Source organism: Sminthopsis crassicaudata, chromosome 3, assembly GCF_048593235.1.
Source record: "Sminthopsis crassicaudata isolate SCR6 chromosome 3, ASM4859323v1, whole genome shotgun sequence".
Classification (NCBI taxonomy): domain Eukaryota; kingdom Metazoa; phylum Chordata; class Mammalia; order Dasyuromorphia; family Dasyuridae; genus Sminthopsis; species Sminthopsis crassicaudata.
In genome coordinates, this window is record NC_133619.1 from 50518099 (window position 1) to 50533072 (window position 14974).

The 14974-nt window shown below is 35.3% G+C and overlaps 1 protein-coding gene across 2 annotated transcripts in view; it reads left to right on the forward strand.

The window, feature by feature from the left end:
• Nucleotides 1-14974, forward strand: part of GK5 (glycerol kinase 5) — a 62630-nt gene that overhangs the window by 14123 nt on the left and 33533 nt on the right. Inside the window, exons 2-5 of one of the 2 annotated variants that reach the window (XM_074298443.1) lie at nucleotides 3474-3567; nucleotides 4974-5049; nucleotides 8752-8845; nucleotides 14110-14241. In XM_074298443.1, the coding sequence (XP_074154544.1) occupies nucleotides 3474-3567; nucleotides 4974-5049; nucleotides 8752-8845; nucleotides 14110-14241 (396 nt within the window). The remainder of the gene's footprint in view (nucleotides 1-3473; nucleotides 3568-4973; nucleotides 5050-8751; nucleotides 8846-14109; nucleotides 14242-14974) is intronic. The other variant, XM_074298444.1, reaches the window with a different exon arrangement.

Sequence of the window (14974 nt, forward strand, 5' to 3'; positions counted from 1 at the left end):
TATTGTATGATAGAAAATAGCCAGGTTGATGGAAATCTTTAGGTTTTTGACTGAGGGCAGATTAGAGTATTTAACAGACAGTTTAAAATACCTTTATTCCTGCTATTCCTGTTCATTTAAGCAGTCAGTCAAAATATCTGTCATCTGTTTTGTTTAGGACTTTATTTTTTAAAAATCCATTTGGGATCAGAAGGACTTCTTCCTTTGACTTTGAGAGATCAAAACGAATTTTCATAGTAATACTAAGGTATTATTTGCCTTTTCAAATAATCTGTTCTTTTTCAACTACATATCTGTGTGAAATTAGATTTTCTTTATGTCCTTTAGCCAAAGCAACATATTGACATATAGATGAAGATATGAGAATACACCTGTTTTCTATTAAGCCAGATATCAAAGATATTTAAAACAATGTCACTTCTCTCCCTAATTTTTTGTTTTGTTTTGTTTTGTTTTAGAAATTATATTTTTTCTTTCACAAGAGGTTATTTAATGTGTCATGGGCTTATCTTTCTTTTATCAGTTTAATTTTAAATAAAATTTTAATTTCTAACATCTTTCAGATGTAACCTACATAAGCAAAACTTCTTTGAGGTCTTCAATAATTTTTAAATGTGTAAAAGGAGCTCTCAGACCAGAAAGTTTTAGAAGGGCTAATATAAAAATTGAAAAATAAGTAAGTGCTAAGAATTTATTCTATGCTTTCATTTATAGGAAGATGTAGTTGAAGCTATGGGAGTAAATTTAATGGTGCAAAGGTAGTGAGTTTGAGAAGAGAAGAGGGTCCAAGACATAATTTTTGAGTAATGTTCTCCTTGAGTGGTTTGAAAGAAGATGAACCTGCAAATAAAACAGGAGTGGTTGGAGATTTTGAAGAACAAAGACAATAGGGTGCCTCAGAAGTCATAGCTGGAGATAGGAAGTGGGATAATGACTGAAAATAGCTCATTGTACCTGACAGGAGAACATTGGTGGCCTTTGAGATGGTAGTTTCATTAGAGTGGTGGGGGAAAAGGCCAATTTCAAGAAATTAGGGAAGAGAATAGTCAAGTGGAATCTCATACAGGTAACTTTTCAAGAAATTTTAATTAACAGTGAGGGCTTATATCCCAAAGAGATTTTAAAGAAGGGAAAGGGACCCACATGTGCAAAAATGTTTGTGGCAGCCCTTTCTGTAGTGGCAAGAAACTGGAAAATTGTAACTCCAACTCAATTGGAGAATGACTGAATATGTTATGGTATATGAATGTTATGAAATGTTATTGTTTTATAAGAAGTACTCAGCAGAATGATTTCAGAGAGGCCTGGAGAGACTTACATGAACTGATGCTAAGTGAAGTGAGCAGAACCAGGAGATCATTGTACATGATACCAACAAGATTATATGATAATCAGTTCTGATGGATGTGGCTGTTTTCAACAGTGGGATGATTCAGGCCAATTTCAATGATCTTGTGATGAAGAGAGCCATCTGCCTCTAGAGAAAGGTCTGTGGGAACCAAATGCGGATGGCAACATAGTATTTTCACTCTTTTTGTTGTTGTTTGTTTGCATTTTATTTTCTTGTTTTTTTTCTTTTTGATTTGATTTTTCTTATGCAGCAAGATAATTTTATAAATATGTATGCATATATTGGATTTATTATATATTTTACCATGTTTAACATATGTTGGATTATTTGCCATCTAGGGGAAGAGGTTAAGGGAATGACAGGGAAATTAGAACACAAGGTTTTGCAAGGATTAATGTTGAAAAATTATCCATGCATATGTTTTGAAAATTAAAAAGCTTTAATAAAAAATATAAAAAAGAAGTTTTGACAGTGAAAGGCAGAAGAGAATAGAGTCCAAAGGACCAAAGAAAAAATTTTAAGTTGTTTATTTTAAGATTTGTAGGCATATGATAGTGGAGAAGGTAGATTACCCAACCAAATCATTCCCTCTTTTGTATCTTTAGAATAATGGAGGTGGCAAAAAGAGAAAAGCTCATGGTATAGGTTTTTCCTCTGTGACTGGAGAAATGAGGATGCTGAGAAGTTCTGCAGAAAGAAGAGAGCTGAGGGCCCTCCCTTTTAGTGGCCTCTATCTTGTTAGTATAGTAAAAGATTTTGAAGGAAAATAAGGATTGGAACAATGTCTTGGAGGGTGAGCTAAGGAAGAGGTGTTCATGAGAGTGGAATCACAAGACAGTTGATTTCAGCTCAGTTGAGCTGAGGCCATAAATTTGTAGTGGAAAAACTCAAAAGTAGAACTTGTAAAATTCTCATTGGATTGATGCTGTTTGGTTTCTGTACCACAATTATTTATCTCCATATTTTCCCAATTCATCATCCCCACTGAACTCTCATTGCAAAGAATTAAATTTCGCTCTTTGCCCAAGGATCAGGAAGATTATGGGGAAAAGTCAGGTGCAAGAGTATTAAAAGATGCAATGTGTTTGTTTTTAAACAAAAATAACCTATTTGATCTAGGTTTACATGAAGAAACTTTAAAACATTGAGTTTTGCCACTTATTCATTTATCACTTTCCTCTTTCTTTTTAATCCATACATTAAAAAAAAAAAAAAAAAAGATTAGCTTTCCTGTTCAATTATTTCTTTTTCTCCATTTAGAAGCAGATACTTCAGAGGAGTAGCAACATTTTGCAAGTGCTTAAGAAACCAGTTTTTAACTGGATAAGCATGACAGTGGTGCTTCAGTGATATTCACTACTTCAGTAGTATGACTTTTAAAACTTCTTCGGTACATGGATTTTTTTCAGTTCATTCTTAATCTGAAAATTTTATCTAGTTGGTAATATTGAGGTATAATTCCCATTCTTTCTGACATAAATAGCATTTCTTCATAAGCTAAGTGTTGACCCTGGTTTCTGCAAATTAGAAATACCGGCAATAAAATATCCTGAACATTAACCACAACAGGCTTTCGCCACTTTAGGGATCTAGTGTTTCATCTGTGTGCTTATTTCATCAGTGAATATTGTAATGCATTCTGGATCTTGGTGTGAGTTTTCATAAGAATTTGTAGCTCCAAAATGCATCACTTAGTGACCTACTTTCTTGTGATGGTCACCTCCAAACTAAACAGGGTTGATCTTGGAGTAAAGTCTGTTTCCAGGCCCATATGTGATGTTTTTCAGCATGATAGAAGACCTGCCAAGCACTTGTACTCCATTGGCTTAATTTCAATAACCCAGTGTTAGGAATTTAATGACATTTGAAAAAAGCTTTCTAGGTTTTTGTCAGTAGGCAAACCTCTTTTTCATGGCATTCTTTTGGAATTGTTAAATTTTAAATTATTTTTATGTAGGTTCTGTTAAGCTTTTTGTCAAAGAAAATGATGTAAATAAATCTTATGGAATTATTGTTTTTAAAAAATCATTGGTGGATGATAGGATTTTAAACAGGCCCTTAAAATGGTTGTCACCATTTAAACTTAATGTTATTTTTGCTTAAATTGTCCTTTCATAACTAGGTAGAAGTGATTTATCCTCAAAATGGCTGGGTTGAAATAGATCCCGAAGTTCTTTGGAGTCAATTTATTGCTGTAATAAAAGAAGCTGTACAAGGTAATTAGACTAAAAAAATCCCAGAAACTTCTAAAGCCATTTGGTGGTGGTAATAGCAATAATAATAGAATCCCCCTAGATTTCTATAGCAGTCTATATTTTCTAAATGGTAAGCACCTAGGGAAGATTAATATAGATCCACTCTATTTTGGGATAACAAGGGAGTTTTACTGGTTGGCTTGTTGGAAAAAGTAGATCATGTCAAGAAGAAGCTAGAATTTGGTGCTCTTGACTATCGCTTGTCTCTTCAGCTTTTATTAGCTTCTAATTTCTTGCAACTTTCTATAATCAATTAACCAATATCCATTGAATGCATATTAAAAAAAAAGATACTATGAGAAATAGAGAAGTTGAAGAGAGCTACTCAGGAAACTATAATGTGGTCTCCAGATTTTTCTGGGCCACATATTTAATTAAGATAATTAAAAATTATTATTATTATTATGCATTCTAAGTATTTTTTCATAGGCAAAATATTATGTAGACAGTATTCTAAGCCATGTTTTGTAGAGGCAGTGTGGCTCAGTGAGTAGGATGCCTCAGATTCCATAATACAGTATCTGTTATATACTGCCCACGTGGCCTATAGGGAACCTCTAGCAAGGTTCTAGGGCATTTTCTTAAAACCAATTTAGGGAGAAAGAAATGGCAAACAGCTCTGGTATCTTTGCCAAGAAAACCTCAAATGAGGTTAGTAGAAAGAAGTTGGACAGGACTGAACTGACTGAGCCACAACAAAGACTAATTTATAGAAAAGATACTTTTTCCCTCTCATTCAAGAACTTCCTTCCAATGAGATCATAGATGTAGTCTTTATCCTGGTTTTGTAGTAGAGCCTTCTGGTCCAGTTATTTTACATATCTTTTCATGTGTAAATTTTTAGCATTATGGAAAATTTGAATGAGAAAAAATAATTTATTCTCAATGCTAAGTTTTGTGAAAAATCTATCTCTGCAGAATTTGAAATTTCATCTGTATTCTTAGTATGGGAGATTATCATATTCCTTTGAAGATTTGATTTGCTTTTTCTCTCAGGGCTAGTAGTACTTCTACTATGGAGGATTAGTATTCAGTTAGATTCAGAAATTAAATTCTTGCAACTTTTCTCTAGCAGGAAGAAGAAAACATTGTCTGGCTTGTTAGTTCTTTGTTCAGTTTATTTTTGTCATCTTTCAGACCTCATATAAACAAGTCATTGTATCTGGTTTTAAAATCTAGCTCTTCTGTTTTCAACCCTTTCATAAGAATCACTCTAGTTTACTAGAGGAATGCTTAATTTTTTTCAGATTAATTGCTTTAGCAAAAATGTTTCTACTTTACATATTTTTCTTAAAGATTATACCATAATATCATAAAGGAAAATTTCATTAGCTTTTAAATGTATTTCTATGTATTTTTGCTCTTAGCTGCAGGAATACAAATGGAACAGATTGTTGGCCTTGGAATCTCCACACAGAGAGCAACTTTCATTACATGGAATAAGTAAGTACATTGTTTTATAAACACTATTATTGTTTGATTCCTTGGTTAAAATGAATATGCTGAATGGTGAATGAAACTTTGAAAATCCCTTGGATGAATTTTGACCATATGATGAAAAGGCTGTATTTTTTGGCTTTGGAAAGAATTGGCGTTTTCTCTTTTATTAAAATAGGCTTCCTACATGTGTTCTTTAACCATTTAAAAAAATCTCAAAAGATAGTGGTTGTGAACTTAAGTTTTATCTAAACTGTTAACAGAATTATTAAATCTGATTAATCTAAATTAAAATTGACCTAGAAAATTAAATTGTCTCCTTGATTTTTCTTTGGGTCCAATAGAAAAAGCACTAGATTTGGAGGTAGGTTTGAATTCCAGCTTTGTTTTTGTTGTTTTTAATTGCTCTAAACCTCACTCTCTCCATTTTAAAATGAGAGAGTTGGACTAGATGATTTTTTAATGACCTAACTCTAAGCCAGTGAACCTGCCCCAAAATATCAAATTATAGGATTGCGGTATTGCTTCTTCAGATTATCATTTTAATATCTATTGTTGATAATGTGCTGACTTGGTAGAGAATAAATGTCAAACCAGGTCCTTGCCTCAAGAATAATTAGTTCCTTTATAGTTATATTGCCTTGAAAATCTTGGGGGTTGTTAACTCTGGCTGAGACTCTTCTCCCTGTGGCTTACAAGGAAGTTGTGTAAGATTTGTGAGGGTAAACTAAATTCTTGAAGTGGTCCTATGTGTACTCTCAAAATAAAACTCCACCTAGTCAGATAAAAGACTTTCTTCCTCCTTTGAAACTTTAACCACCTTTAGATATACGCTGAGGCTTTATGATGGCCAGTGTGCATAGAGAACCACCTTCTTCTTGGACAGTTCTGGCTGAGACCCTGAGCCTATAATTTAATCTCTTCAATGGCCCCTAAGACTTTTAAATTGTGCAACTGTTACATATCAGCACTGATAAGGGAATTCTCTGCATGTGAAAATTCTCAAATACCTACCACAATAGGTGTTCCCTCACCATTTATTCTGTGCTGTGAAGAGCTGTGAAGGGGCTAAGGCTTGGGGCAACCTCTAGCTCCTGTTCTACATCATTTATCTTCAGTCAAACAACATTCAGCTTCAGGAAACTTTTAAATCTTAAAAAACAAAACAAAAACAGATTCCTAGGTTTGGAAGGATACAGTAGGTTAGTAGTTCATGATAAATTTTGAAAACTAAAAGTGTTATAGTTTTAGCTATTTACTTTGTTACAAGGAGAGTCACATTTTTAGAAAACTGAAACAGCAGATTGATGGGGAAAAAGGTTAGGCTTCTCTGTTACTGTTTTATGAATTTTTTTTATTGGTATGCAGTCAATTAGAAATACTGTTGGTAATGTTCTAATAGCTCACAATTATCACATACTTTCAGGTTTATAAAGCACTTGCCTCTTACTCAATGAGTAGGTAATAAAAGGCAGTTATCGACATTTCAGGCTCAGAAAGGTGGAGGAACCTCCTCCAGTCTCGGAGTAACCATTAGATCTGGCTTTTGACTTTGGGTCCTACCTTCATTACACTGAGCTGTCTTTCTGGCTTTGTGTGTGTGTGTGTGTGTGTATGTATGTGGTGCGTGTGTGTGCGCACGCATGTGTTGTGTGTGTGTGTGTGTGTGTGTGTATATATATATATTTGTTTGTTTTGTTCATCTCTTAGAATTCTGTTGTCATTTTTAAATTTCTTCTCTTTTGCTCCATAATTTCTTGGGCTGTCTTTAATCCTGAAGTATTCTTTACCCTTAGAACTCTTAGGCTAGCATTTGTGAGTTCCACCAATCTATTTCAGGCCCACAAATGTCCTGTGTTCAAATTAATGTGGAAATCATTCTGATAAAATCTGTGAAAACCAAAACCCACTTGAAAGTTATGCCATTCCTCAGGCCTGCTCCTAGCTGAACGCTAATGGCCAAGCATTGCTCAACCAATACTGGGCAACCCCTGCAGAAAAGCCAGGTGAAGGGCCAGCTGAGCCAAAGACCAGTCTCTCAGATTAGCAGAAAGTGCTTTTAGTTAATTTTTTTTTTCAGAGATGCTAAGAAGAGCTGGACACTATAAGAAAGTTCATGGCTCAGAACCATAGCAGGCTGGTTCTCATGTTCCCCTCTTGTAGGAAGCAATGACAAGTAAGTCAGTTCCTATTTCCTTGACTCTACAAGTGTTTGTTCTCCACAGCTATTGCTTAAGAGCTTGACACTTTGCTCAGACATCACCCTCTGGGAGGTCCAGGATCCTTAGGGATCCTTTTCATACATATGACCAAAGTCACTTGACTGCTCAGTATCCTAGGCAGCTTTCTGAGTACACAATGCAGGGTTTCCATTCTGTCCCAAATATATAACACAATTCCTGATCCAGAAGAGGTATATAATAAATGCTTGAATTACTGGTTGCTAAGTAGTTGCAGATATGCATTAGCAGCAAAAACTTCTGACATTTCCTGAGCTGTGAAAGCATAGGGTCTACATCATCTTGGCCTCTCCAAACCCTCAAATTCTGGAACTTTACAGCCCAATTATTTTGAAGATCAAATGCTTATTTAGTATAGTTAATTTGATCTGCACCTTTCACATGTTAAGTAAAGATATTCCCTAGAATGAAGGTATATTTTTGCCAGGAGGACATCTTGTAGTTCAGCCGGTTTCTGAAAAATCTTTAGTTGTGAGTTTTGTTCCTCCTCTATTTCAGAGCATTCTTGTCCTCATGGATCTTCTAAGCTAGTATGGAAGATTAAACAACTTCCAAGGTGCATTCTAGCTCTCTATTAGCATATGAGTCGTAATTAGTGAAATATATAGATCATACAATTTTACAAGAACATGATATTTAATAAGCAAAATTTGGCTATGATGTCAATCGGACTAATATAATTTATAATTAATCAGGCATTTGTTAAACACCTATGGTGTGTCAGGTGTCATGCTGAGATTATAAGGGCAAATAAAACAGTTCCTATCTTCTTCTTTACATTCTATTGGGGGAAGGGTCTATCTTATTAAGTATATGCAAAAGACAGAGAAAGTAAAATGTTTAACATCATTTCTCTAGAAGTAACCACTTTCACATAATAGAATGCCACATTCTTATGGACCCAGCAACACTGGTGGAGAATGCTTGTATAAAGGAAGGTATGAACAGAGTTCTAAGAGCATTCTGAAATATAGCATAGTCATTGGAAGAAACCATAGTGATTTGAGATATGGTAGCTCTACAATAGCTAAGTATGGATATGAGCTTTTTTTTTCCTTCAAAAAACAATTCAGAATTTTGCAAGCCAGGAAGAACAAGAGGGACCACAGAGAATATTTATCTGTATCCTTTAGTCTCTGAGTCACAGAGTTCCAGGTTGTTTAATATGTATAAAGATAGGAGCTGCGAAGAAAGAAAACATTTTTATCCTCTTGGCTTCTAAATATATAAAGCCAACATTGAAAGGGAATCTATCTTTTTTAAATAATGGTTAAAGTTTTGGTTATAAAAAATTATCACATGACATATGCAAAATAAGTATTTTAGTAATTTTGACATTGAAATTGAAAATGACATTTAAGTTCTGCAGTTGGAATTTTTTTTTCTTTTGCAACACTCTCTTTGTGTGGTTTCTACCAAGATACATTTGGTTTTGTAATGACTCTTAAAATACTATTTTGTTTCTTAGGAAAACAGGAAATCATTTTCACAACTTCATAAGTTGGCAAGACCTAAGAGCTACTGAGCTTGTGAAATCCTGGAATAATTCTTTAATGTTGAAGGTAATCCAGTCCTTATCTTATATGATTCAACTCCTTTTGCTATAAGATGCAGTAGTACATTTACTTATTCTCCAATATTATTAAAGCCTAGGGAAAGGGTGACCCATTTTAAAGGATTTTTTCACTATAATCTTCACAGCATAAACTGTGCCTCTTTTATAGCTGCAGTAAATGCAGTAACTTAAGACTTCTTTAGCTTTAGTGTGTCATGGATTCCCTATGGCAGCAGTCTGGGAAAGCCCATGGACTAAAAGAATGATATTACATAAAATAAAATACATGGGATTGCAGAGGAGACCAAAGGTTGATGAAAATAAAGACCCATGATTTTAGCACAGTTCACCAGGCTAAGCTGTAACCTTTCTGCTCCTTCTTCAGTAATTCTCATCCTTTTTTTCTCCCCAGTCCTTCCTTGAGGACCTAATCAGAACTGTAGGACTTCCTATTGGTGTCTTAACATCACACTGGTACCATCCCACACCTTGGTTACCTAGGTCCTTGTTCTATTCCTGATCCAATTCCTTTTCTGATCACACATTTCACAGATGACATTTCTTAGGCTGTTTTTGCAGGCAAACTTCACAACTTGTTCTCGTGCTACAGCCTATTTAGACCCACTGGGCATCTTTCCATTTTCCTTTAGGTCACCTGCAAGTTCCCTGGGTGGTGATGTTGCACAGTTCACAGCTATGTAGCTAAGAGAATATTGAGAGCGAGAGAAGTTATATTAGTGAAGCTTGGGATCATTGACAGCACAATATACTTTCAGAGTCAGTTAGCCAACAAGCATTTTATTAAGTGCTAACTATGTGTCTGGCCTTATGCCTTATGCTGAGGCTACAGAGAGTGGCAAATTAGTGGCTTCAGGACAAGGAAAGGCTTTCTCTGGAAAGGGGAAATGGAGCTTCATCTTACATGAAGTTGGGAAGCTCACAGCCATAGGAGATGGAGAAAGCCAATGCAGCGGCACAGAGGCAGTTTACAGCATTCAGCTGAGCCCCTCTAGGCCAAGGCAGCTGGGCTCCTCTTAAGTCAGGGCAGTTGGATTGTATAACATCTGTGGAGAAGAGTAAAGTATAAGAAAAACATAATCTGAGGATGTCAGATTGGAGTTGACCTCAGCAGCCATCTAATTCAACCTTACTTAACTCCTGAATCTATGCTGAAACATACTTAAGAAGTGGCTGGCTATTTGATGGCTTTTAAGGAGAAAGAACTCAAGAACAACGTAAGACCTTCTCTATAGAAAAGCGCTTTATAGACTTGACTAGAGCTTCCTTTTCCTCAGCCATTCTCCCAGAACTTGCACTCAGGACCCTTTACTACCCTTCTGAGGTCCTCACTACCATCCTTGAGGCCTTTTCCATCTTACTAGTGAACTTCAATTCCAGTACTCAGAACAGAATACTCCACATAAGGTATTCAAGGAGGATTTTCCCTACTTTTCTTCCCGGCAGTTGTTCTTCTCAATGGGGATCAAGATCCCACTAGTTTTTTTTGTGGCTGCTGTATCATCCTCAATACATTATGTTAAGCTTGAGATCCTCTCAAAGACACAGATCTTTCTTGGGAACTACTGTAACCTTACCTCTCCCATTCACTTGTAAAGATGATATTTTTGGCACCTGAGTGCTCAATGTGCTGGATTGCCAAGATCCTTTTGGCTCTCCCTTCCCAGTGTGGTTTGGTGAGAACTTTTTCTCAGTATTTTCAAGATTGTTGCTTCTTTCATAGATTTCTCTATTGTGTGGTTAGTCTGGTCCAGACTTTCTTCTTGGCCCTCTCATTCAGTGCCATTTCCACTACTTCATCATACAATACAAGGACTGAGTTGTTCATCTGAATGCAGTGATTCCATTGTCTGCAGTGATTAAAATGTTATTAGAGAACTTGTCAATCTTGTCACATTTCATCTGTCATAGGGGTTGGGGGATGGAGGCAGACTGGATGATTTCCCCAGCTTTGCTATTTTATGAGGCGTTATGTTCTTTACTTTTATCCTTCATATTATTGTTTTTCCTGTGAACTTGCATTTTAAACCAGTGTGACTTTTGGCCATCCTACCTCTCTCCTTTTTAAAGAAATCAAATGTTTGCTGACTGAGGCAGTTTCTGGATTCTTTGGATCTCCTTGTAGCAGCTTCTATACATCAGTCAGACGTCTATAAAAGGTTGTGATCATCAGCACCTATGTATATTTTTCCCATTTTGGCATCAGCAACTTGCTTAATAGGTCAGGATTGAATTTTATAGTTACAAAGTCTTCTCACATTTGTTCTTCTAATTTGATGTTGTTTTGACCATTTTTCTCAAACTAGTCTATGATCCAAGTACTCACAGCCACATGTTTTAAAATTTTTCATTATTTTGCTTATTGAAGATGTGCCAATTTCATTTTTTCATGATTTTGGTCAATACTCACTGTGTTCGGTACCTTCCTATTAAAATGTAAAACCTGAGAGCAGGAACTGTTTTTGCTTTTCTCTTTTAGTATCTCTTGTACTTAGTACTATTACTGGTACTGAGTAAGCCCTAATAATTGCTTATCAACTGATTTCTACTTTCTCTTTGAAGAAAGTATTAATGTTATACTGGCAAGAAATTTCTTCTATATATAAAGGCTTTGACTTCTTTCATCTTAATCCTGAATCATATTTTCCAATGTTTCTTGCTGTCCTACCCTGTACCCTCATTGATGTTATTGAGTATCATATGTGCTGATTTGGTTTGGAAAATCTTGAAGAATTTTTTCATAAAATTTCTCTATCTCTTTATTATCTGACACATGATTTTTAGCACATAAGTTTCTGATGGTTTTTTTGCTTATGTTCATTTATTCTTCCTGAAAATTCCTTCCATTAGTAGGTATTCTCACTTTCAGATTTTTTTGTGGAGTAGTTTGATCTCTTCTTTGTGTGGTTTTGTTGGTAGATTGAATTCCTTGTTGTTTCTATGGGTACATATGTCATTTGATTAGTCTGTGTTTCTATGTCTATAACATTGCTGTGCATACAGTATTTCCTACTATTCATGGATTAAATCCTCCACGGTCAGAAAAGACTCTTCCTCAGTAGGGAGTATAGAGTGTTTGTTTTTAGTCATCATTGAAGGTATTTAAGCTGGAGTTGGATGAATCCTTGTTGAGGATACTATACCATACAGGGTAAGGGGAAGGTTCTTATGTGAGATAGGGAGATGGTCTGGCTGTCCCCTGAGATAATATGAGCTCTGATTATGATACACTTGACTTAATCGACAACATGAAGTTTTTCTGCAGCTTTTTTTTTTTTTCCTGATCCTTGGGAAGGTATGTTACCAACTTCATCACTTAAATATTTTGGCTAATGAATGCATACCTCCTATATTTAAATTCTTCTTGTGGAGAACCTTTTGATTCTGTTTATCAGTGAACAAAAAGATGGAAGGAATAATATTTCAGGTCCCTATTGTTTATAATCTCTTCATTCTCTGGGGAAAGTATGAACCTGATAGCCAAACAGAGCAAGGAGCAAGGGCGGAGAAATCAGCTTTGTTTAGTGTATTCTTTCAGTTTGGTGTGTTTTAACAGTTTGGGAAGCAATGCAATCCTTTTTCACCATGCTAGTTCCATTAGTTTTTAGCTCTATTATTTGTGTGATGATGATATATTCTCTTTCTTAAGGACATTTGAGTTGATTGAACTGATTTTTGTCTCATAAATCTCCAACTTGTCTTAAATTTTGCATAAGCCCTGCTGTGGGCTTAAAAAAAAAAAAAAAAAAAAAAGATTCAGGCTACTGAGAAGTGAGCCTGAATCTGTAAGAAGATACTTTTTTCATTCTTGATATTCTGATCAAGGTGGACTAAAATTTATCTAAGAGTGAAATGTAGAAGATTTAGAATTATTTTACTTCCTAGTCTGTAATCAAATACCTTCATCCCGAATTAGTATTAATTTTTTTTTTTCCATATATATTCCAGTGTTTTGAATTAAGAAAACGTTTAGGGAGCATCTTTTTAAAAGTCTATTTGGTTTCACAATGTTTTCAGGGTTTCAGTCATAGATTTGATTTGAAGCCAGGATGTGGAAGTTTAAGTAAAATGAACACATTTTAAATGTTATTCTTTAGCAGAGGCAGCATAGTGGAAAGTGAAGTGGCAGAAAGCCTTGCGTTCACGTGCTACTTTTTGTCACAGACAACCTGTGTGATCCTGAACAAGTCATTTAAAAACTCTTAGTGCTATGAGCAACTCTTTATTTTTATTTTAAAAGTGTATTTTTTATTAAAGCTTTTTATTTTCAAAACCTATATACGGATAATTTTTCAACATTGGCCCTTGTAAAACCTTGTGTTCCAAATTTTCCCCTCCTTTCCCCCACCCCTCCTCTAGATGGCAGGAAATTCAATATATGTTAAACATGTTAGAATATATGTTAAATCCAATACATGTAAACATATTTGTACAATTATCTTGTTGCACAAGAAAAATCAGATCAAAAAGGAAAAAAATGAGAAAAAATAAAATTCAAGCAAACAACACCAAAAGAAGAAAATGCTATGCTGTGGTCCACACTCAGTTCCCACAATGCTCTCTCTAGCTGTCTTCATCACAAGATCATTGGAACTGGCCTCAATCAACTATGGTCAACTCTTGAAGATTATAAGCTTCTGAGAAGGTGCTGACCATCATTGATAGAGTTTCCTCACCAGGGAATTCCCCATGACAGTGAAGTCATAGTGTAGCTATAATGTCATCCCTTTTGATGGTTGCATATGTACTATATTTAAATTCTTCTATTTGAAGATGTAATCCCTGTTTCTATTCCTTATTTCCAACATAAGACTAGCTAACAGCCTTATTTATAATCATGTTCTTGAAACCCCAGTAGGGAATTAAGTGCCCCCATTGCTGCCCAGAGGCCTGCACTTATCTGGGGACTCCAGGACAAAGTTCACCACCTGGAGTTGGATTGAAGAGACTAAACATAGTATTTCAGTCAGAAATAATCTGACCAGACAAGAGGACTTGTATTTGTGCTAGGATCCCTGGCCATGGTAAACTAATCTGAATTAGGCAATGCAGCATTTTAGCTTTCTGCTCATGCTCATTTCCCTTTATTGAGATAATTTTTCTAAAAAGTTGAATTGCATACATAAGGAGAGCAAACCATGTTTCTGAATAGTTTAAAGAAATTATGTTTGCATTCCCTTGTGTAATTAGCCTAATTTTCTGAAAAGATAGTTAAATACCTATTTTTAAAATGTATTCTTTTTTGTTAAACAGCTAATACAGACTTCCAGCAAAATACTTCACTTTTTCACTCGAAGTAAACGACTTTTATGTGCCAGTTTATTCACTTTTACAACTCAGCAAGTGGGTTTGAGATTGGCCTGGATTTTACAGAACTTGAATGAGGTAAGAACAAGCTGTGGTGATAAGGGGGGTTGAGAAAAGCAAGATGGGACTTTGGGGGAGGAAACATTTCAAGGTATAAAAATGTTAATTCAGATATAAACCTATGTTTTTATCACCGAATTGGGATAGGAGCTTGGGCACCTCTGGTTTTTTGTTCCCCTTTTAAAGCATTTTTGAGACTCAGATCCAAATTCTATATCAGCAATAAAGATCAAAGACAAGATATACTCTGTGCCTCATTACATGCCAGTCAGGTATGTAGAGAAAAGTTCAAGATGTTCTTAAACTAATTGGCACTCAGTAGATTTATTAATGATTATTGTTGACTTTCTCAAATCCTGTGAACTCGTTCTCTGTATGCCTCAGCCACCCACTAAATCTCACCATCTCTAAGTTCTTCCAAGCTCACTTCTCCATTTGTAACTTCCTGGCCTTTCACTTGTCACCTCACCTTTTTTCTCCCAAACCTGATCTTCAGCTTTACAATGACCTCAGGCTCTTAATCTTTACCAGCTTTCTTACATCATCGCCTTATTGTAACTTATTTTTTCTACCTTCACAATCTTTTTACTGTGGCTAACCTGTTCAGCTATTCATTATACTCCATCCTTTAATCTTTTGTCCCATTTTTCTTCTGTTTGTTTCTATTCTTCAAAAGTGATTCACCCCCAGAAACTTGTTTTTCTACTTCTACCCCAGAATCACAGATACTGCTAGAGGAGGATATGAAACC